Raw genomic sequence first — 24,926 nt, 5'->3', positions numbered from 1 at the left:
AACCCTGCCCTGCTTGGGAAGAGCAAAAAGTAGTAGTACAAGATAAAATGTTTCAGAATTAATAAGCAAGGGACTGCTTGAAGCTATAAGCAAGTTTCTGGTCTCAAGTTATGAATCTCAGAGGTGTGAAGGAGAGTTTTCCCAAGGTGCTACATCCTCTGAAGAACATTACTGGAGAAACCACACTATGAACCTCTGAGCCTGATCCTTCCAAGGGACGCTGCCCTGTCTCTGCCCTGTCCCCTGCCAATGTCACGGATCTAGGCAATCTGGAGCTGCCTGTGCATTTCATCTCCCATGAGGCTCTTCCACAAACTCTTTCTCACACATACTGATCTCCTTGATGTCCTTCAGAAAGGGAGGGCACCTTTCTCCCACTGTGCTATTGCAAACACCACACTCCCATGAGGAGATGCCCTCTGCACGCACTCTGATCCCTCCGTCCAATTCCTACTCTCCTCTGTCATCAAGTTCAAGCCTTCATGTTCCAGGAAGCCTTCCTCAGTGCTGTCCTCTCTTCTCCCAACACTAGCAATAACATCCTCCTGCAGCACCCAATTCCAAGCCTTTTATATGAGTTTGAACTCCAAACAAAAGTATAAAACCCCTTTAGTTGGGTGATTTTTTACAATCAGTCTTATTCCTTTATGCAGTAATGCCTCTTAGGCACTGTATTTTATTGTTCACCACTATGTATTTGTCTGAGCTTCCTAGACACTAGTATAGATGGCCTTGGAAGGCCATATCTTAGATTTCGTTTTACCCTATAGTATTCCTAGCTGAAGAGATATTTTCTGCATTGGATCTGCGGGGCAATTCGAGAAGCTAATCCAAAATGAAAACATCGAATGACCAGGCCAAACTACCTTGGAGAAGAACTTCTGAGCCAGTGTTCCCCCAAGAATCCCCACACTGCAGCTCAGATGACAACTTATCTGCTCCAGGTCTCCTAACATTCTCAAGAACACCAAGGCCATGGGAACCGTTCAGCAAATGGAAAAGTCAGGAAGATAGTCTTGTAGTGAGAATACAAGACATTGTAGTGAGAATACAAGACATTGTATTCTCAACACATTGACTGACTGCCTGGTTTGTCCTCCTTTTTGAGTGATGACTCAAGGAAAAGCAGAAGGCCTCAGTTAGGTAACTGCCTTTATACAGTTCCATATGCATGATGGCTCTCAGAATAATGAAGGTAATCGTGTCAAATTCCTTCAGAGATATACTGTCAAGAGCATATTCTCCCCTACCCCTCCCAAAAAGGAAGATGAGAAACAGAAAAACAAGAACCTCTTTTGCCAGATGCAGTGGGTCACACCTGTAATCCCAACACTTTGGGAGGCTGAGGCCAGAGTAGGGAGGGGGACCATTTGAACCCAAGAGTTCGAGACCAGCCTGGGCAACACAGTGAGACTCCACCTCTACAAAAAATAAATTAAAAAAAAAAATTAGCCAGGCACGCTGGCGCACACCTGTAGTCCCAGCTACTCAGGAGGCTGAGGTGGGTGGATTGAAGCCTGGAAGTTTGAGGCTGGGTGAGCTATGATTGTGCCACTGCACTCCAGCCTGGGCAACAGAGCAACACCCTGCCTTGAAAAAAAGAAAGAAAAAAATGGCTTCTTTTTACAATGGGAGCAAGACTTGAGTTTTGCCCTACCATCTGGATTCTCAGGGCAACGGAGAAACCAGCAGCCTTGGTCCTAGTGTGGGAGAACACTCTTCTTCATGATCAGATCCTCTGTGTGCATGTGTGGGCGGGTGGTGGCATGTTCTCTTCTTTTCCACAATTAGAAGTACTGATTAAAGTACTTCCTCTAGCCAGAGGATATGCAAATTAAAATGAGGCTGCTTGGTATTTTTAAAACGGCAGAGAGGAAGGAACCTTTATTGAGCTATTTTGAGACCCAGCTCACCTCTATTATTCCTTCCTAGCCAAAAGCAGCAGCCAACACCTAGAGATAGAAAGAACTGTGACTTTCATCCCAATTTTCTTCCGTAATCCATATTTGGACCTCCCATTTCTGCAAGCCGCTCCACCTACAAGTTCTCATACTTTGCAATCACTTAGACTTCCAGTGTCTTACACTCACTGATACCTACTTTCTATTGTCTTTGCCCTCATTGAGAAATTCCAATCCTTGCTCTATCTCTGAGCAGTCACCAGCCTCACCTGGCCTCACCTGAAATCCCTCAATGAGATTCCACAGGGTATCTTTGAGTCCCCTCAGCCCCCTCCAGGTCTTCCACTGTTCTGTCTTTCTGTCTTGCCAATCCCAAGTTCCGGACCATGTAAATTACTAGCTTTCCCACTCCTGCTGCTCCCAACTTGCCAAGCATTGTTGAACAAGTGTGTATCATTATTCTGAGAGACTAGATTACGCTTTCACTTATTATGGGGAAACCTAGGGGGAAAAATCCCACAAATAGCCTAAAATCCCCTAACCGACATGTCATTAGCTTCAGTGAGATAAACCAGTCCTTTCTCCCAGGATAGCTGTATATCTACACAGAGGCAGAAGGTACAATATGATTTTAGAACTTAAAATTTCTAAATTGTATGTTCCCTTATCTAGTAATTCTGCTGGTTTGCCCTCTTAATTTATAGTTTCTTAAACAGATAAAAGAACAATTTTTCCCTTTAAAATTCAAATAAAGCAAAAGAAAGTTCTAATGGTTTTCCTTGAGCAGAGGGTGTCCTTGGATGAGACTGTGGTTATAATTTCACTAAGATCCCACAACTTCTGCTCAAGGAAAATAACAAAAGGGTCAGAAACAGCTACCCTCTGTGGAAACATAAAGTCTATGGGTGTCTGACGACAGTCAGCTGTAAGGCTCCTCAACATACCAGCTCCATCTTTACCATCCTCTATTACTAAGGAAGCAATACTAACTAAAAGACATTTCACTTTACATGGAGAACTAAAAGAAACAAAGGCAGTATCTACATCTTCTGGGACCATTACACTTAATGAGGACTAAAATTACAAGTAAAAGTCTAAAACCAAATGAAAAACTAGGAGATAGAAATATAAATACACACACATACAATCTATCTCATATCACAGCCAAAGGGCTAATCTCAAATATATAAAGAGCTCCTTGAAATCAATAATGAAAAGACCAATAATCCAATAGAAAACAGGCATGAGGTCAGGCACGGTGGCTCACACCTGTAATCTCAGCACTTCAGGAGGCCAAGGTGGGTGGATCACCTAAGGTTGGGAGTTCGACACCAGCCTGGCCAACATGGTGAAACTTCATCTCTACTAAAAATACAAAAATTAGCCAGGCATGGTGGTGGGTGCCTGTAATCCCAACTTCTCAGGAGACTGAGACAGGAGAATCGCTTGAATCCAGGAGGCAGAGGTTGCTGTGAGCCAAGATCATGCTACTATACTCCAGCCTGGTCATACTTAAACAGACAAACAAAGAAATAAAACAAACCATAATCCCAGCACTTTGGAAGGCCAAGGTGGGAGGATTGCTTGAGGCCAGGTGTTTGAGATCAGCCTGGGAAACACAGGGAGACCTCCTTTCTACAAAAAAATTTAAAACTTAGCTAGGCATGGCTGCACATGCCTGTAGTCCCAGCTACTTGAGAGGCTGAGGTGGGAGGATCACTTGAGCCCAAGAGTTTGAAGCTGCTATAAGCTATGATAGTGTCACTGCACTCCAGCCTGGGTAACAGAGTGAGACTCTCACTAAAAAATATAAAATAAAAATAAATGAAATTAGCCAGGCGTTGTAGCAGGCACCTGTAATCCCAGCTACTCAGAAGACTGAGGCAGAGAATTGCTTGAACCCTGGAGGCGGAGGTTGCAGTGAGCTGAGATCATGCCACTGCACTCCAGCCTGGGCAACAGAGCAAGCCTCCATCTCAAAAAAAAAAAAAAAAAAAAAAAAAAAAAAAATGACCCTTAAGCAGATTAAAAAATGTTCTAACTCATAATAAGGAAAATGCAAATTAAACCACAGAGATAATATTTCTTCCCTAACACATTGGCTGTGGAGGGAGACACTATCTATATTGTTGAGATGAGTGCAAACTTGACACTTTCTATAGCAAATCTGGCACTCTCTACCAAAGTTACAATTTTAAGGATTTATTCACTGTGGATATATCAGTGCACAAAACTTAAAAAAGTCCTTGCCCTTGTGAAGCTTTCATTCTATTGAAGAGAGAAAGACAAATAATAAGCATAATAATAGTATATTAGAATGTGGTAAAGTGCTCTGCAAAACAGAACAGAACACAGTATAGGAGATTGGGAGTAAAGGGGAGTAGGTGCAATTTTATTTTTATTCATTCATTCATTCATTCATTCACTGAGACAGTTATTATTTATTTATTTATTTATTTATTGAGACAGTGTCTTGGTCTGTTGCCCAGGCTGGAGTGCAGTGACACAATCTCAGCTCACTGCAACCTCCAACTACCGGGTTCAAGCGATTCTCCTGCCTCAGCCTCCCAAGTAGCTGGGACTACAGGCATCTGCCACCATGCCCAGCTAATTTTTGTGTTTTTAGTGGAGATGGGGTTTCATCATGTTGGCCAGGCTGGTCTCGAACTCCTGACCTCAAATGGTCCACCCACCTTGGCCTCCCAAGGTGCTGGGATTAAAGGCATGAGCCACCGTGCTTGGCCAGGTGCAATTTTAAATAGGATCCTAAGGTGGGCATGAATGAGGTGGGCTTCATTTAGAAGATGTTATTTGAGCAACGACTGGAATGAGGTAAGGGAGTAAGCAGTAAGTATATCTTGGGTAACAGCATTTTAGGCAGAGAAAACAGCAATTGCAAATATCCTGTTCCCTGTGGTAAGAAAGTATCTGACATTTAATCTGAAAGAAATGATGAAGCATTAAGGGGTTCAAACCAGAGGAACAAAATGATCTAATTTGTTTGAATAGACTCAAACTGACCACATGCTGAGAATTAATGATAGAAAAACAAGAGTAAAAGCAGAAAGACTAGTTGGGAGACTAATAAGCAATGACACTGGAGGCTGGCAGTAGAAGTGTTACCTGAGTAGAGGATTCTAGATATATACTGAAGGTGGAGCCAATAGGATTTCCTGATAGAATGAATGTAAAGCATGAAACAAATGTGGAAATCAACAACGACTCCATAGATTTTGTCCTGAGCAAATGAGAAAAATTATAGGTGGAGCTGATTTGGGGTGGTGAAGATCAAGAGTCAACTTGGGAGGTGTCAAGTTTACAGTATCTATCAGTCATCCATGTGAGTGAATGGATAGCTGTTAGATAAACCCACTGACCCAGCATACCCACTCCTAGAAATCTGTCCTACACATTTGCCTGCACATGTAGAAATTCATATAATTCAAGATCCTATACTACTTTATCACTGTAATAGTAAATTACAATAAGTATATTACTATTTACTTCTAGAAGTACTTCTTGAAGTATAGCCTGTTTGTTTTACTCCTCTTCTCAAAAAACTACAGGGGTACCTCATTGCTTTCAGAATGTAGCCCAAATTCCTTTATCAAGCAATGCAGATTCTAATACCAACTTCCCTTTCAAAACTTCACCCAATACACTGTCCAAAATTAAGAGTTCATGTTCTCTATCCAAGCACCACATTGGCTCACCCCGTGTCTTTGGCCACTTTGTTCCTCTGCCTGGAATTCCTGTCCTCCACACCCCCACACAGGGACATCCTACCTGTTGTCCACATCCTGGATCAAGGGCCACCTCCTCTACAAAGCTGCTTATGATCCTCCCATCTGGAAGGATAAATCATCTCTCTAGCTTCTTATACTATGTCTGTTACCTCTGTTCCTATTTCACAATGTGTGTTATGTACCTGAAATGTCTTTGCTTACCTCTCCTTAATAACTATATCCATAAATTATTCAACTTCTTATACCCTTAAGCATCTAGTAGGTTTTATATTTAATAGACATTCAAGAAAATGTTATGAACAAATGCAGGAATTTTTTTTTTTTTTTTTTTTTTTTTGAGACAGAGTCTGACTGTATCTCCCAGACTGGAGTGCAGTGATGTGATCTCAGCTCACTGCAACCTCTGCCTCCCAGGTTGAAGCGGTTTTCTTGCCTCAGCCTCCCAAGTAGCTGGGATTATAGGCACATACCACCATGCTCGGCTAATTTTTGTGTTTTTAATAGAGACAGAGTTTGACCATGTTGGCCAGGCTGGTCTTGAACTCCCGACCTCAGGTGATCTGCCCACCTCAGCCTCCCAAAGTGCTGGGATTACAGGCGTGAGCCACTGCGCCCAGCGAAATGCATGAATTTTATATAGAGAAAAAACTCCCACTTCTAATATGATGCTCTAAAAATGAAACTCTACAAACACGCAAGGGCCTCAAGATTCCCCTGGGTTCCCTGATTGAAAAATGCTAAAGCTCTACCACTCCTCTCATAAATAACTTTACTTTCTCCTCCCCCCCAACTCTCTCCCCCAGTGAGATCATTGTACTTGCAGCTCTAAGTCTCAGATCTGGAAAAATGTATGTCCTGAACAAATGCTTGACATTTCAGGGGAGGGCAGTTTGTCCACCATGAAGGAGCTAGAACTGCAGAAAGGAGGTCATGTACATCAAGATTTCTTAGATGACACAACTTACCAAGAAAAGGACTTGACATGTTCCTGAATCATGATCCAGGTCTGGCCAAAGTCATCTGACTTCCACAGCTGCAAAGACAAGTGGTCATGATGCAAGAGGCATGTATAATACAACCTGAATGGCATCACCATCAAACACCCGCTGAAATCCCACCTTCCATGACACGCTGTCTGTGAAGGCGGGCACTGAGACTGCCAAAGCCAGCTCAGTTGCTCCAAAAGCAAACAAGGGCAAGAAAGGAAAGACAATTGTGTACCTATGTGTTCTCTCAATAGCAACTGGAAGGAAAAATGAGTAGGACTTGCCTTCCATTTACGGATTACCAAAAATTATATTTCACTCAAGACTAGCCTCTAGGTAATGGTAAAAATAAAAGGATGATTATACTCAGCAGTTTTCAATGAAGAAGCAGTGTCCTTAAAAACCTTTCACGGATAGCAGCATTATTCACAACAGCTAAAATGTGGAAGCAATCCAAGTGTCCCTGAGGGATGAGCAAATAAGCAAAATGTGGTCTATGCATACAATGGAATATTATTCAGCCTTAAAAAGAAAAAAAATTGGCCGGGCGCGGTGGCTCACGCTTGTAATCCCAGCACTTTGGGAGGCCGAGGCAGGCGGATCACGAGGTCAGAAGATCAAGACCACGGTGAAACCCCGTCTCTACTAAAAATACAAAAAAATTAGCCGGGTGTGGTGGTGGGCGCCTGTAGTCCCAGCTACTCGGAGAGGCTGAGGCAGGAGAACGGCGTGAACCCGGGCGGCAGGGCTTGCAGTGAGCCGAGATTGCGCCACTGCACTCCAGCCTGGGCGACAGAGCGAGACTCCGTCTCAAAAAAAAAAAAAAGAAAAAAATTGACACATGCTACAATATGGATTAATCTTAAGGACATTCTACTAAGTGAAATAAGTCCGTCACAAAGGGACAAATAGTATATAATTCTCCTTAGGAGGTACCTAGAGTAGGCAAAAGCATAGAGACAGAAAGTAGAATGGTGATTGCCAGGGGCTGGGGGCAGAGAGGTATTATTTAATGGGTGTAGAGTTTCAGTCTTGCAAGATGAAAAGTGTTCTAGAGATGGATGTACTCAATGTCACTAAACTGCATGCTTAAAAGGGTCAAGAGAGCAAATTGTACGTTATGAGTATTTTAACACAAAAAAGGAAGAAAAAAACAGTAGTGGGCCCTGATAATTAAAGATGAATGCAGAGGACACCAGCTAAGTACAGAGCCCCACAGAGAACCAACTGAATACACAGCTGTGACAATGAGGAATTAACTTGCTGATCTTTGCCAAAGCCCCTCAACTTCCACAGATGGAATCTGAGGGTTCCTCTGGCCCTAGCAACCATGTATTAAGAAGCAGGAGACCCAAAATAACAATAATTCCCCCTCCACTGGTAAACTGACCCAGTCCATACTTAGGTTACTCCCTAAGGCAAGCAAAGGTAAACAGATCTGTGTTTTGGTTAAACAACCTGCAAAGAAATGTTCCAAGGTTTCTCTGAGCAAAAACATTCAAGGCTCACTGTAAATCCAATCATACAGGATCTACAAGTTTCACAGATTTTTGCCAAACCAATATCCTTGACTTGGCAAGCTTCAACCTTGAGATATAAATCTTACTCAGGCTCTTTCTTCATCTCTCAGATTTCCTTCAAACCTGGGTTGAAGGAGGAAAATACACACATTTATATGATACACATGCACGCACGCAAAGGAAGACTATTACTGTTAGTGGGAACTTCAAACAAATGGGAGGCAAAAGCAGTGTTTAAGGTGGAGGATGGGGAAAGCAGAACAGAAATTCAACAAGAGGTCCTAGAAGAGCTCAGATTCCAGCTTTCTCTACCTGGCTCTCTCTCGGATTAAATTCCAGAGCCTCGATTTACCCCAAGGGCTAACAAAGGTGCAACCGCATAGAGAAGGGCATGATGTTTAACTCACAGGGCCTGCCAAGTGCTGGGTGCTGATGGCTGGCTGGGCTGCCGACTGAGAGTGCCAGGAGGAGATATTTTTCGTGAGCCCTAGTAAGTGAAATGGTAGCTACAAAGGCTAGGCCTGAGAGAGAAGGAGGGGGAGGCAGGAGGCAAGGTCACTCAAAGGACACATAATCCACACAGGCAGAGGAGAAAACTAGAGGAGCCCCATGCAACTGGGTTCCGAAAGCTCTCTTACCTGCTTGTTGGGGTGGGACCTGTCGAAGCCCAAGAGAAGGTTGGAGGCCTTACTGTGTAGGAGGAGATCAGCTGCCCGAAATGGGATGGAAAAGCCTTGGAGAGTGTTGCAGAAGTCAAACGTGATCCAGAGGTACTGGGCATAAGCGTCTGCAAAGATGTACTGCAAGGGAAAACAGGTAAGTTCAGAACAGGCCCTGTCCAGAGCTGCCCAACACTCCCCTAAACCATGTGCGAGTCCACGTGAGTACACACATGTGCAGGGGCCAACTGGCACCAACAAGGCACCACAACCTTACAGGGCTTCCACAGTGGCTTTCTCCCCATCTCTCGGCAATAAAAAGACACTGGCATACTCCAAACAAGGCTCAGCGAAAGAGGAGGCCTGGAAATGGACTGGGATGGAGCTACAAGACGGGCTTAACCAGGTAATGAAGCTGGTCAAACCTTTCTGTTTTTTCCTTTCAATGGAATTAGCAATTCCTACTCCCTAGTGGGTCACTCAGTCACAATCAGAGGGTAGTTACTGGCATGTGGGACAGAGACGCCCTACTTTTCAGATTGGCTCAACACAGATGGGATGGCTGAGTCTCCCTGCTTCCTCCAAGCAGCTATGGGACATGGCTTTCCAGGAAAAGCACTAAAATCACTTCCATCTAAGAAGATAAGCTTCTCCTTCTTGCTGCTATGCCAGGTGACCGGCAGCTCTGGGGACCAGGCTGCCACTGTGGCTGGCAGGCTCACTCTGGGGCAGAGCAGGAAGTAGCTCTGGTGAGCACGGGCCTCATCTTACTTAGCTTCTGCGTGGATGAGTGAATCTGAACAAGTTAGGCTGGGTAGTGCCTGCAGCTGAAAGAGTTCCCTGGGGAGAAGGATCCAGGCAATTCAACCTAACACACGTGTGCTGCATTCCCACCACGGACCAGATGCTCAGGAGCTGCCACAAAAACCCAAGATGCCTTCCCTCAAGTAGCTCGAAATCTAACATGGGAGACAGACATGTCCAGGGCTAACCATCGGTCAAGAGAAAGTGAGGCTGAATGAGAAGCCACGACCAGAGTCCTATGAGTGCCTCTCCAGACTGGGAGATAAGAAATGATTCCATGGAAGACGTGGGCCTCGACAGGGAGGCGAGACTCCCACAGGGAAAGAATGTTCCACGTCTAGGGCAGTGTGGGTTTGGGCACAAAGTGGGAAAAGAGATACAGCATGGGTTTGATCAGAGTCTTGTTTATTTGAGACAAGGTCTCACTCTGTTGCCCAGGCTGGAATGCAGTGGCACCATCATGGCTCGGTGTAGCCTTGACCTCCCCGGGCTCAGGAGGTCATCCCACCTCAGCCTCCCAGGTAGTTGGGACTACAGGTGTGCGCCATCACACCCAGCTAAGTTTTTGTATTTTTTGTAGAAACAGAGTCTCACCGCCAGACGCGGTGGCTCACGGCCGTAATCCCAGCACTTTGGGAGGCCAAGGCGGGGGGATCACGAGGTCAGGAGATCGAGACCATCCTGGCTGACACGGTGAAAACCTATCTCTACTAAAAATACAAAAAATTAGCCGGGCATGGTGGTTGGTGCCTGTAATCCCAGCTACTTGGGAGGCTGAGGCAGAAGAATGGCGTGAACCCGGGAGGCGGAGCTTGCAGTGAGCCGAGATTGCGCCACTGCACTCCAGCCTGGGTGACAGAGCGAGACTCCGTCTCAAAAAAAAAAAAAAAAGAAGCAGAGTCTCACCATGTTGCTCAGACTGGTCTCAAACTCCTGAGCTCAAGCCATCAGCCTGCCTCGGCCTCCTAAAGTGCTGGGATTACAGGCATGAGCCACTGCACCCAGCGACAGTCTTGAGGGCCTGAGAGAAATAACCAGAAAACAAGGCTGGGAAGCACAGATGATGTAAGGCCTCGCTTGCACACCTGGCAAGACCCGGACGCCGGTCCCTGCTCCTGGAAGAATGAGGAAGGCTCAGGAGATTATGAATCAGAAACCAGAGCAACAGGGACCTAGTTCTACCCACAGCCAGTCATTGACATCCTAGAAGTCAAGCAATCCTGCAGGATAAGCCCAAGGACACTTTCTCTAATGGACTCCACCTGACCCAGATCAATCTCCAGCTCTGAAACCTTTCAGCGCCACAGCCTCGATGTGGACCAGCACTTTGCACTTGTCTCATGCTGCCTTCAGACGTGCTCACTCCTTTTCATTTGCACTCTCTCCCCAAATCCAGACCATAAACTTCCCAGGGACATATTTTGTGGATTCGCTCTCTCATGTTTTCTCCCCAGCATCTCAGGTAAATCTCTAAACTCTGTAGAAGCCTCATCAAATCGAACTGGAAAACAGAGTAAATGTTTTGAAAGCAAAAACTACAATAAAATGCAATGTTATAAAAAACAATTATGATCCTAAGAGGACCATCATAATTTTTGGCATAAAAGTATTCCCCAGAAATAACATAGTCCATCTTCCTGCTCCCAAACCACCTAGGTTATTGGGGAAGGAAGCATTCTCCGTTTGAAAAGATTTCCCCAGAAATCTGTTCCACGGCTTCCTGCCGTCTCACATTGGAGAATCCAAAAATCATGCACCCCGTCACAGAACGTATTACTGTCCATGGTAATAGCTAAATGTTTTCAAGAGCACTTACTATATGCCAGGCACTGAGCTAAAAGTTTGGCATGCCCTATCTCATTCAGGGTTCACAGTGACTCAGTGCTTTGGATATTACCGTTATACACTCTTCTAATAATGAGGACACTGAGACTGAGAGTAGTTTACTGCCCAAGGTGACGCAGGACTAGGCAGCATTGACGTCAATATCTGACTGGTTCACATGTTCACATCTCACCTCTTAACAGCTCTTTTAACAAAAAGGCAACATTTCCTGAACTTCATTCATAGGTCTTACCTTGTACCATTTAACTCATTTGTGTGCCTTTTCTCCTAATCCACAGCACCCTCTCATTTCACCTCTCCATCCCCAGCCCGTGATCATCTCAGGCCTTGATTCTCCTCTGCTGGCTCCTTGGTCCTCCCCACTCCCTATGCTCATATAACCTCATTCTTCTTCCATCCTTTGCTGCTAACCTTGGCTTATCCTTTCTCAAAGCTTCAACTACCGCCCTTAAGAACAAGCATGGGACCGGGCGGGGTGGTTCACGCCTGTAATCCCACCACTTTGGGAGGCCAAGGTGGGTGGATCACTTCAGGTCAGGGGTTCAAGATAAGCCTGGCCAACATGGCAAAACCCCATCTCTACTAAAAATACAAAAAACTAGCTGGGCATGGTGGTGTGCACCTGTAATTCCAGCTACTCAGGAGGCTGAGGTGCAAGAATCGCTTGAACCTGGGAGGCAGAGGTTACAATGAGCCGAGATCGCACCACTGCACTCCAGCCTGGGTGATGGAGTGAGATCCTGTCTCAAAAACAAAAGAACAAGCATGGCATGACTTTCAAATCTACAGTCTAACCCGACTTCTTACAGAGATTCCATTTTTGTTTACCTTCTCACCATCTCTACTTTTGATGGGCCAAGATATTTTACTATACACAAAACTTGAGTTCTTTAAAACTTTCCCAACAAAACCCAATTCTCCCTCCCCACGTCCCAAGTCCCCTCCCTGCTATGCCTTCTCCCAGCCCCACTACTCACAAGCAGAGATGGGTTTTTACTCCAGTCCCTCCCTTTGGCCCTCACTCTCTATCAGCCACCAAACCTGTTTTGTTTTCCTTTAAAATCTTTCTCAAAATGTATGCCTTCCTTTTTCCTCTCAGTGCTATTGGCATGGCTCACGTCTTTACTAGAAACTAAACAAACTGGAGGCAGGCAATGGGTTTTCTTCATCCTGTCTTCCAGGGCCTAAATGAAATACTTAGCGGGTGATACTAGGTTTCATTGAGCAACTGAGCAACTTCATGCCCACACTGCCACAATAGTTCCCTTTCCAGACCCTTCACTAATCTTTCCCTGCTAAAAGGGAAAGTCAGGAATATTGCCAGAAGACACATTTCCCTAAAGGACACTATTCATTTACACCCCTACTCAAATATTCTTTCCTAGCTCTCTTCAGCCTTCAAAGCAAAAGACAATCTCCATCTTCAGACAGGGGCCTGTTTGACATTGCACTGTAGCTCAATACAAACTCTCCACCACCGAGAAGTGAATCTCCTCGCTGTCCTGCACAGAAACCACATTTTGGCACTTCGCAGTCTCTGCTGATGCCCTTCTCCTGCTTGAGGGCTCCTGCCAGCTCCGCTTTACTTACTGGGGTCACATGCCCATCCTTGAAGCTCATATTAAATCCTAAGTACCCCATGAAGACTTGAATTCTATGACCCAACCTCATTTGATTCCCCTAACTCTATTATTTGTAGGTTACATTCACCACTTGAGCACATGGTACCCCATGCTGTGATATAAAGGGTCAGATATGTACATGTTAGGAAGATACAGTATTTCACCCTGGCTTTGAAGTCTCTGTGCTGCCTGGCTGTCAAGTTTACTGGAGGCCAAACCTACAGACTGACCAAGAGCTGACCTACAAGGTGCTTCCCAAACTATGCAATTTCAGGAGTGCCTTTGTGTACCCCAATCTCTCCAACCCTGTTTGCAGTAACTTAATATTCCAGAGGAGCTTCCTCCTTTGCTTTAAAGCTGTGTTTCCTCTGAAAATAGAAATATCTCTGGAAAGAAAACAAACTAAGCTATAGAATGTATCCACAGTCTATTAGCATAAGTGACTTTCTCCAGTTTCAAGTGGAGAAACCAAGAGTACAATGAGAGGAGGAAGGGCAGAAAAGGCAATGAAGGAACATCCCCCTAGAAGGTGGGAATGAAATTTTACCTGGGACCAACCTCTGCCTGGAAAAAGGCAGGACTGGCTCTTACTTCTGCTGAGGCTGAGGCTGTGAGGCCTAACTGTATATTCAGTGGCCTTTTTTAAAAAGCCCCAGATATGCAGTGGCGCTGGCCCGTAGTCACAGCTACTGGGGAGGCTGAGACATGAGGATCACCTGAGCCCAGGAATTTGAGGTTACAGTGAGCTATGATTGTGCCCAGGCTGTATGGCAGAGCAAGACCCTGTCTCTATTTTTTAAAAATTAATAAGTAAGCAAATAACAGCGCCAAACATATTTCAATAGTGTCTGACCAATCTCAGGGGCCCCACAATGTTGGTGGAACTGCCATGTGGCCAGCACTGCACAATGGTTCAGGACAGCACACAGGAGACCAAGAAGGAACTGGGACTGCTGGCTAATGCAAAAATAGACCCAAAACTCACATGGGCCCACAAGCACCATCTCCATCATAAGGCAAAGCCTTCGGACTGGAGCTGGATGCCACACTAGCACCTTCTCTCCCCTTCCACAGGCACTCATGCTCCTGGACATCCACGCTGCCCTTTCCTGACATCTTAACTTTTCTGAGCAGCTGCTAACATTCATTTCAACCATTTCAAATGCTCCTTGGCAGCTCACATTTTCACCTGGGTGATTTGCCTAGGCGGAGTGCCCTGCTGTTGACAGCAAGGCACCCAGCCTTGTGTGATTTTTCTCAGGAAGTGGTAGGTCTGGTGGGGCAATTTGCCTTCCAGGGGACAAAGGCAAAAGTAACAGAAGCAATCAGCACTGTTAAGAGTCATCATTTCCTTCCTGAGAGTCTGGTGGGGTGGTGAGGAGCAGCCTTCTCTGGGGAATTAGAAACTACAGAGAATGCTGCCCCCCAAACCCACTCAGCCTGTTCCAGGCCTGAGGTCCAACTGTCAAATTCTCCAAGAAGGCAGCCTTTTTTCTCCTGACTTCTCCATCCCCACCAACTCCAAAGAATATCCACCTATGAGAATCTAAGACACACCACTCGCAGGTACACAGCACTTGGGCTGCAAACATGTCACCCCCATTCCACGGTGCAGCACCTAAACTCCTTTACTGCAATCACCCTCCAGTTTCCCCCTGCTCTTGCCCCAAACACCATGGCCCCTGCTCTGCTCCTTCTCCAGATCCAGTGCTTCCAAAGCCCCAGTCCTCTGCCTGCACTAACCCTCCTCCTCCAAGTCCAAAACATCATCTGTCCTGTCTTCTGACTCTTCAGACTTGTGGCCTTAGCAGTTGCTCACCACAACCCACAACAAGCAGGAAGGAAGTCGGAACCTACCTATAAGGCATCTGTGTACTATGGAAGAAGCTGGGGAAGAAGAGATGGAGCCTGCCTATAGACATCTGTGCACTAGGGGAGGAGCTGGGGAGGAGATGAAGCTGAAAAGACAGATTCCAGAGGGACAACAAGGCATTTTCGAGGCCACAACCTCTGCAAGAGTGAGCTCTGAGACAATGTGTAAATATAGTAATCATCATCACCGTCAGGTAAGTACAACGTCATAAACTGAGAAATCCAGGTGTTATTAGCTTGCTGCAAAAGAAATTGTGGTTTTTATTATTACTTATGATAATATTTTATTAGTTTTTTTCAAATTTAATTAAATAGACATACTATTATACGTATTTATCGTGTAGAACATAATTTTTAAAAACATACATACATTGTTTAACGGTTAAATCTGGCTAATTAACAAATGCTTTCCCTCTCATCGTTATTTTTGTGTGAGAACACAAAATCCACTCTGCATTTCCAAGCGTACAACGCATCAGCAGGTGTAATTTGATTCTTGAGAGGCGGGGTGCATATGGATCCACCATAGAAGAGGCAGCTATGAGCTGGACCCTGGGCAGGGCTCCTCACCTCACGGAGGAGCCAAAGGCAAGGCAAGCAGCGGGGCCCACCCCCCTCTGGGAGTCCCGGGGGCCAGGACTCCAGGCCACACTGTGCGGTGGGGCAGAGGGGCACAAAGGCTGGCTGACCCGTCTGTGGGGCCAATTCCCTCCAACACCTTCTCCTTGCTTTTCATCTCAGAGGGAAAAATTACTCTGTCACCCTGGAGTTAGGTAAGAAAGGGAAGTTTGCTCCTAACTGCCACTGCACTCTGAGATCATCAGGCAGAGCTGATATTTTAACAAGTATGTACCAGTAATGACCATTCCAGTTGTTAAAAAACAACTGCTCTGGGGGGAGGGACAGCATTAGGAGATATACCTAATGCTAAATGACGAGTTAATGGGTGCAGGAAATCAACATGGCACATGGATACATATGTAACAAACCTGCACATTGTGCACATGTACCCTAAAACCTAAAGTATAATAAAAAAAAAAAAAACTGCTCTGTACCACCTGGTCAACAGCTGCTGCCCTGAAACCCTTAAGTGGCCCTTCCTAAGCCTACCCCACAACACTTCCCATGGCCTGATCCCCTTCCCCAGGATCTCCCTGAAATTCAGCAACTCAAAAGTTAATGCATGGCCCAGCAGGGGACGTCCAGGACCCAGCCTCCTCCAGACAGGACTTGTTCTGATTGGTCAGTGCCCAAGCCACACCAGTCGCTAAATATTTTGAATGCAGCCCCTGCTAAGAGACCTCAAGCAACCTGAGAAGCCAGCACTAGGGACTGGAAGGAGGACCCTGTAGATCTTGCTTGCTTGTTCCTTTCTGGAGCAGAAAGCTTTTGCTACTAAAACGTTTCTCTTAGCTTTTCTACTAAGGGTCTTTCCGTAGAAGATCTGGCCTGGAAACCAACAAGGTAACACAAGAGTGGGGAAGAAAGCAATGAAATACAACTCTCCGAGCTAAGAGCTACCCAACCAGCAGGAAAGCCTTGCCGGCTGCTCGGTTCCTGCCCTCCCGCCTCCACCTCCCTGGGGGCCCAGGGTCAATGCTTCCTCAAATCAAATTGCCTAACTGAAGAAACAAAGCCCCCAGGGCCAGCCAGCTGGGAAAACAAAGCAGGAGGCATAGCAATATCTGCTGCCTTGGTTTTCTTTTCCATATTGGTACAGGTTCAGAGGCTGGGGGACAGAGGGGTGCACCAACACACGCACGCAGGTACCCACGTGCACACAAGCATGCACACACACGCAGGTACCCACGTGCACACAAGCATGCACACACACGCAGGTACCCACGTGCACACAAGCATGCACATGCAAGCAGGTACCCACATGCACACAAGCATGCACACACACGCAGGTACCCACACATGCACACGGGTACCAACGCATGCACACTGGTATCCCCACACACACACACAAGCACACACACAGGTACCCATACGTGCATAAGCACACACACGCAGGTACCCACACTCACACAAGTACCTACACGCACACAAGAACACACACAAAGGTACTCACACGCACACAAGCATGCACATCCACACAAGTACCCACACGCACACAAGCACACACACACAGTTACCCACACGCACACAAGCACACACACAGTTACCCACACGCACACAAGCACACACACACAGTTACCCACACGCACACAAGCACACACACACAGTTACCCACACGCACACAAGCACACACACACAGTTACCCACACGCACACAAGCACACACACACAGTTACCCACATGCACACAAGCACACACACACAGTTACCCACATGCACACAAGCACACACACACAGGTACCCACATGCACACAGGTACTCACACGCACACAAGCACGTACATGCACCCATACGCATACGAGCACGCATAAGCACGCAAGCAGACACACTGATAGTGTCCTAGAAAACATGAATTAGACTTCAAGGTTATTCTCAGTGTACCTGGGAAACATTTTTGCCATCTGCAAGTCGGGCAAGGTATTATAATAGTTGGCTGATTTTCTGTGGTTTAACCTGTCATTGTTTGTCTAGAAATCCTGCCTGACCAGTACTTGGCCTGCCTGATTGTGCAGAGACCCACCCTGAGAAGAGCAGTCTGTCACAAACGCCCAGGTTAGCACGAAAACTCACTAGCCATCAGTCATGCTACAAAGATTACAAAGAGTGCCATCTCCTAGCACCCCCTTAAGTGCGGCAATCTTTCCAAAACCCAGTCCCGTGAAGTCCGGACGGGAGGGATGGCCGCTTCCTTACCCGCTTGTTGTCCGCAGGGCTGTGGTAGAACTGGGCGATCACAGCTTCACTCTTATTTCCCGCGCCGAAGTTTAACTTCTCTGAAATTTTCTTGAATGATCTTCCATAGTCATAAGACACGTACACCTGGAATATGGAGAAAGGGGGAAGAAAAAGAAAGAGTTGGTGAGAAACTGACAGAAAGATCTCTTTTTTTTTTTTTTGAGACAGAGTTTCACTCTTTTTGCCCAGGCTGGAATGCAATGACGCAATCTCGGCTCACTGCAACCTCTGCCTCCCAGGTTCAAGTAATTCTCTTGCCTCAGCCTCCCAAGTAGCTGGGATTACAGGCACCTGCCACCACGCCCAGCTAATTTTTTTTTTTTTTTTTTGTATTTTTATTAGAGACGGGGTTTCACCATGTTGGCCAGGATGGTCTCAATCTCTTGACCTCGTGATCCGCCTGCCTCGGCCTCCCAAAGTGCTGGGATTACAGGCGTGAGCCACCGCGCCCAGCCAGAAAGATCTCTTTCAAACATCCCATCCTGGATCCTGAACGTGGCTCTCATTAGGTGCCTGATAGGAAATGACAGACGTTACCAGATAACCCACAAAAGTGAGGCAGGGCACCTCTATGTCTGTCCCCAAGCATGTGGGGGCAGAAAGCATGGGGCCCCTGCAATCCCCACTGCCTGGAATACACGTCTCTTTTCTGAGGCCAAGGCAAGTCCCTGGAGCAGCAGACAAATGATAGAAACAGTAACAACCTCCTCACCAGAGCTGTGTTTAACAAATTACATCCAGAGGAGGGAGAATGTGGCTAGCTGAGGGGAATGGAGTGGAGGATTTGCTTTGCCATCTGTTGAACGGTGCCCAAAACGTATCTAATTCTTCATTCTTCTGCTGGGAAGTTCTGTCTGTACAGCATTCCATACAAAAGAGAAGAAAACCCTCATGGGTCTCCACCACGTAGCCCAAGAGATGGAAATGAAAGAGTGCTGAGTGACATGAAAATAGTGGGAGCAGAATCCCTTCGCCAGCACTAGGGTTTTATGACTCTGTAGGATGGGAGATGGTAACAGCAGCAGAATCCACGAGTGTGCCAACCGTATTTGCTTCTCTACTGTACCCCAGTTTCTGCTATGCAGTAATCACAGTGACAAAACATAAGAATGTTTGCCATTCCCTGAGTGCTCACTATGTGAAGATAAAGTACCAACCTCTTCAAATGAATGAGCTCAGGTAACTCACAGCAGCTCTGCATGGCAAGTGCAATTATTAAAATTGTTTTACAGATAAGACATCAGGGGCTCATGAGGTTAGTCCCCTGCCAAAGTAACACACAAAGTAAGTAGCAGAGTGGAATTCTGACCTAAGCTGCCTGCCTCCAAAGCCAGAGATCTCAAGGCCATTATCATCGCAGGTAACAAATAGGAGAATGAAGGTCTCAGATGTTTCGTACCTACCTGTGAGATGTGAAATAATTAATATAATCACTGGGTTAAAAACAAGCCTGATAGGTGAATGTATTAATAATAACTTAGTTATTTTTCAAATGATTCATGGAAAAGGGGATTAGGATGAGCATTAAAGAAAAATGAGGCCAGGAGCAGTGGCTCACGCCTGTAACCCCAGCACTTTGAGAGACTGAGGTGGGAGGATGGCTTAAGGCCAGGAGTTTGAGACCAGCCTGGGCAACAGAGTGAGACCCTATATCTACAAAAAATATAAAAATTAGCCTGGCTTGGTGGTTTGAGCCTGTAGTCCCAGTTAGTTGGGAAGCTGAGGTGGGAAGATCACCTAAGCCCAGGAGTTTCAGGCTGCAGTGAGCCATGATCACACCGTTGCACTCCAGCCTGGGTGACAGAGTGAGGAAGGAAGGAAGGAAGGAAGGAAGGAAGGAAGGAAGGAAGGAAGGGAGGGAGGGAGGGAGGGAGGGAGGGAGGGAGGGAGGGAGGGGGAGGGGAGGGGAGGGGAGGGGAGGGGAGGGGAGGGGAGGGGAGGGGAGGGGAGGGGAGGGGAGGGGAAGGGAGGGAGGCAGGAGGGGAGGGAGGAGGGAAGAGAGGAAGGGAGGGAGGGAGGAGAAGGGAGGGAGAGAGGGAGGGAGGGAGAGAGGGAGGGAGGGAGGGAGAGAGGGAGGGAGGGAGGGAGAGAGGGAGGGAGGGAGGGAGGGAGGGAAGGAAGGGCAGGTAAATTCAAAGTAGAGCAGGGTGTATTCCCATCCTTGCTTGTCTTGAGTCATCAGCAAACAGGTTTTGAGGGTTCCGTGTGAGCCAGGTATTGTCTAGACACCAGACAGACAAAGACTAATAAAAGACATAGTCTTTAGACACGATCGGCATGTAAACATGTAAATGTCTGCAAACAATGCCCTATGTAAACACAAAGTACGTAGAAAGGGAACAGAGAGCACATGCAGGTCTTTAATACTTACTAGATGTTAAAGGTCAGAAGAGGCCAAGACAGAGCCTCTGCCTTTATCTGGGTCACAGTCAAAGAAGCTATTAGAACACACAGTATGTGTTCCCAACTACCAGATACACAGTAAGGGGCTGCCACAAAAGCAGCTTCAGAAATTGTGCAGGCTGAGAGTTCACAGATAATCTGAGTGGGTAAAATGATGAAGTAGCACTTTCTCACTTCCATTCTGCTGGCCAAGAATGGACATTAGTGTCCTGGTTAGGTTCAAACATCACATGGAGCAAAATAATGGCTTCTCAGGAAGGAAACTAAGGCCCCTTCCAGCTCTGACATCCCATAATTTGATAACCCCCTATGTATTTCTTCAGGGGCACAAAGGTGATAGTTTACATTAAGGTAGCATTTTTCAGTATGCAATACTCCTTTACAAACATTCTCTCTCTTCATCTGAAAAACCGGAGTTAGTCTCACCTTTGTCTCTTTCAGTGTACCTGGGGCAGCAGGTACTCAACAAAGATTTCTAGGATGAACAAATATCACTGTAAACCAAAGAGCAAGTAAACAAATGTGATAAATAAATGAATAGAAAAGAATGAATTGAATGAATCAGTGAGTCACTAAGAGATTTCCATTGAAGAGATAAACAAAAACTAAGATTCCTTGAAGTGAATGGCTAGCTCCGGGTCATACCGCTAGTAAGAGACAAAACTATGACAGTTTCTTCCAATTCCACGTCCAGTTGTCTTTCCACTCCAACAAGTTACCTCTAGGAGAATGTTCTCTTCTCCATCTTAACGTTTCTCTGCTAAGTAGGAAGGTCTTATACCAAGTCTACAGGCCAAGTACTGGAAGGAGTGCTGGCCGGCAGAGAAAAGACCCACATTCACCAAGTAGGGAGCCTTCCTGAGATTCTCAGCCATGCCGCTGCCGTCGTGCACATGGAGGTAAAACCACCTTCGCTATCAAAGAGCTCTTCCCTAATTCTCACCTACAAACAAAATCCATCTCTTTGGGTCTTCTACTTAACAGAAGTGAAAAGCAAGTATGTCCTATGCCTGAAGGCCATCATGAACTGCTCATCAACTTTCCTTCCCTTGGCCAGGCTGAAAAATTCCAACATGACATTTTTATCCTACCTTCATAATTCTTATTTCTTTCTCTGTTTTTGACGAGACAGGGTCTTGCTCTATCACTCAGGCTGGAGCACAGTGGCACAATCACAGCTCACTGCAGCCTTGACCTCCCGGGATCAAGCAATCCTCCCACCTCAGCCTCCTGAGTAGCTGAGATTACAGGCAGGTGCCACCACGCCCAGCTAATTTTTTGTATTTTTTTTAGAGATGGGGTTTCCTAGGCTGGTCTCCAACTCCTGAGCTCAAGCAATCTGCCCACCTCAGCTTTCCAAAGTGCTAGGATTACAAGCATGAGCCTCCGCGCCCAGTCCTTAATTCTTATTTCTATTTAATTAGCATAGACTATAAGCTCCATAGAACAAGGACAATGCTTAAAGCTGGTGCACAGTTATCTACCTTCCCCCACATTGAACAGCCCAGAAAAGGCCTCTCTGCCCATATGCAGTTAGCTCAAGCGGATTGGGGGCTCCACCCCGACTTGCGCTTTCCTTTCTAGCTGTCTTTTCTTCATGGCAGCACCATGCTGCTGACTCACAGTCCAATAAGGTCTCCAGGTGAATTTGACAGAACACCCTGGACTCACTCATCTTGTGCTTCTAGTTGGTTTTTCATCCAGACAGGATTTCTGCACTAAATAGTCCCCTCTGACCTCAATATGATGCTACTCCCTAAAGAGCAGGGGAGGAGTTACTAAACTGCCCACAGTTCCTGGTTAGATCCCTTTTTACCTACAAAGATGGTCCTTCAAAGTGAGTGATTTTAAATTCTTTCCCTTGTACTTCAAAACTACATAATAATAAAGAGGAGGGAGAGAAAGGGGAGAAATAGATGACGGCTAAAATGTACAGAAAACATCCCCACATCTGGCACTGTTCTAAGTACTTTACAGCAATGTTCTCAAACGGTAATATGCCCACAGACTGCCCCCGCTCCACCCCCCACCTGCCCCCTGGCCCCGGCAAGACACTGGTCAAGTGCAGGTTCTGATTCAAGAAATCCGGGCGGGACCTGAGATTCTTTACTAACCAGCTCCCAGAAAATCCCCAAGGGCTGATCCACAGACCACAACCACACTTTGGGTAGCAAGGTTTAACAAGCACTATCTCAGTGACAGAGGAGGACAAGAGAAGGAACATCACCTGGCCCAAGGTCAGATTGCTAATAAATGGCACAGCTGGGATTCCAGCCCAGGTGTTCTGATTTCAGAGCCTGTGCTCAGCCAGACATCAGCCTCCCGCTGTTAGCAAGAACTGACACTGCTCCCCAGTCAATGCTGAGGGGCACAATCATGATGTCACACTACTCTAGGGACAAGGGCAGCAAGTCCTATCCTGCACAGTATCTTCCCTGGTTGATTCTTTTCTTTCTTTCTTTTTTTTTGTTTTTTGAGACAGGGTCTCACTCTGTCACCCAGGCTGGAGTGCAGTGGCACGATCACAGCTCACTGCAACCTCCGCCTCCCAGATTCAAGTGATTCTCCTGCCTCAGCCTCCTGAGTTAGCTGGGATTACAGGCTTGTGCCACCACACCTGGCTAATTTTTGTATTTTTAGTAGAGACAGGGTTTCACCATGTTGGCCGGGCTGGTCTTGAACTCCTGGCCTCAAATGATCCACCCGCCTCGGCCTTCCAAAGTGCTAGGATTACAGGCGTGAGCCACACCTCACCCAGCCCCTGGTTGATTCTGATCTTCTGGCGGACTATACCTCTGGACAGCTCTTCAGCCAATTACGTTGCACCTGAGCACTTTGTAAACCTAGTACTTTGTAAAATACATCATAAGAGAGCAGAAACAAAGAGTTAGGAAAAGTTAAGATAAACTTCTATTAATTCTTTCGTCGATTTATCACAGGACAGATGGGTCCTGCAGGAGCCGTTCTATTCATGGAATCACACTGGCTTCAACTTCATCAGTGGATAATGATTCATTTTTTTTCCCCCGTTTAAGTGCAAGCCTTTGTGGATTCCAGCTTCCAGAGCCATCCCTTTTTAGATACTGAATATGCATGACCTTGGCCGCTCACCAACACCCACACAGTTCCTGATTTGTTTAGGTTCTTTCCCTTCTGGACTGCTGACGGGACCTTACAAACCATGCTCAGTCTTCTTTAAAGAGAATTTGGATTCTTATTACCCCAACTCCTGCCTCTGAGTCATCATTTCTTTTCACATTAACTTTTTACATCGGGCTTCTCGGTTGCATCTGCCAATCGTTTAACACAGTTTGTATACAGAGGAAGGCCATTTCTGCCATCCCTACTTATTAACTCTGGCCATTGCGTTTCCTTCCCATTTAATCTATCTCTCATTTCTTTTTTTTTTTTTTTTTTTTTTGAGACAGAGTTTTCGCTCTTGTTGCTCAGGCTGGAGTACAATGGCACGATCTCAGCTCACCGCAACCTCCACCTCCCAGGTTCAGGCGATTCTCCTGCCTCAGCCTCCCGAGTAGCTGGAATTACAGGCATGCGTCACCACGCTCAGCTAATTTTGCATTTTTAGTAGAAATGGGGTTTCTCCATGTTGGTCAGGCTGGTCTCGAACTCCTGACCTCAGGTGATCTGCCCACCTCGGCTCTATCTCCCATTTCATTCCACAATAGTGCATCCCGCTTCAAATGTTCAATGGGCTCTTAGTCAGACACACCCAAATATACAGAGAGAGCAAGAGTTGGGTTTCAATAGACTGGCAATACTTAGGGTGACAAACCATCCTGGTTCACTCAGAACTAAGGGAGGATCCCAGGATGTGGGGCTTTCAGTGCTAAAACCCAGACAAGTTGGTCACCCTACTAATACCACCTCTTTGCACACTGAGTACATGATTGGGCCTTGATTCTCATCAGCCCCGACTTTCCCACTGACATGCTGAGTGACCTCATGCAAGTCTCTTTACACCTCTTGGCTCCTGTTTGTCCAGCAAAACTATAATACAATGCTTAAGGTCTTTACCTACCTCACAAAAAATGTTGTCTGGATTAAGAGTTTTTTTAAAAATGCATAAAAATTCCAAGAAGGATTTCTCAACACAGTATAGCACAGTATATATATCTCCTAAGCCCAGGAGGGACATGCCCAGGGGCAGTGACTACGCACAGGTGCCTATGAAGAGTCTCACAGGGCCGAAGGCATTCTTTTCTATTTTTTGTTTTATTTTTTCTAGAGAGAGGGTCTCACTGTCACTCAGGCTGAAGTACAGTAGCACGATGATAGGTCACCGCAGCCTCGAACTCCTTGGCTCAAGGGATCCTCCTGCCTTAGCCTGCTGAGTAGCTGGGGCTACAGGAGCAGGCCACCACACCCGGCCACCAAAGGCATTCAGACACAGCTGTAACTTGCAAAACCTAATCGTATTTATAAATGGGCCAAAGTCATTGCCCCAAACAAGTCTAGCCCTGCCCCAGAGCACTACACCCAGACTGGCCATCAGTAGCGGTGGTCTCCCACACACCATGGCTCAGCACCCACCCCGGCCGGGCAAAGCCATGCATCCTGACAGCCAGCCCTTCTGTCTTCCCTATCCGTGGCTGCCCTAATTCAATTCCCTGGAAACAGTCCCTGAGACAACTTCCCATCACCTGCTTCTCAACACACCCAACCCAGACAGTGGATATACAGAGAGGGACCTCAC

At 46.3% G+C, this 24,926-nt stretch overlaps 1 protein-coding gene across 2 annotated transcripts in view; it reads right to left on the bottom strand.

Annotated features, from left to right (window-relative positions):
• The window catches only part of SORL1 (sortilin related receptor 1), a 289,661-nt gene that overhangs the window by 138,310 nt on the left and 126,425 nt on the right, over positions 1-24,926 (bottom strand). For both annotated transcript variants that reach the window (XM_055273513.2, XM_055273512.2), the window contains exons 3-5: positions 17,768-17,893; positions 8,792-8,953; positions 6,613-6,680 (exon numbers count right to left, since the gene is read on the bottom strand). In XM_055273513.2, the coding sequence (XP_055129488.1) occupies positions 6,613-6,680; positions 8,792-8,953; positions 17,768-17,893 (356 nt within the window). The remainder of the gene's footprint in view (positions 1-6,612; positions 6,681-8,791; positions 8,954-17,767; positions 17,894-24,926) is intronic.

This window comes from Symphalangus syndactylus, chromosome 3 (assembly GCF_028878055.3).
Source record: "Symphalangus syndactylus isolate Jambi chromosome 3, NHGRI_mSymSyn1-v2.1_pri, whole genome shotgun sequence".
NCBI classification, from domain to species: domain Eukaryota; kingdom Metazoa; phylum Chordata; class Mammalia; order Primates; family Hylobatidae; genus Symphalangus; species Symphalangus syndactylus.
Note: the sequence above shows the minus strand (reverse complement) of the source record. Positions and strands in the feature narration are given on the sequence as shown.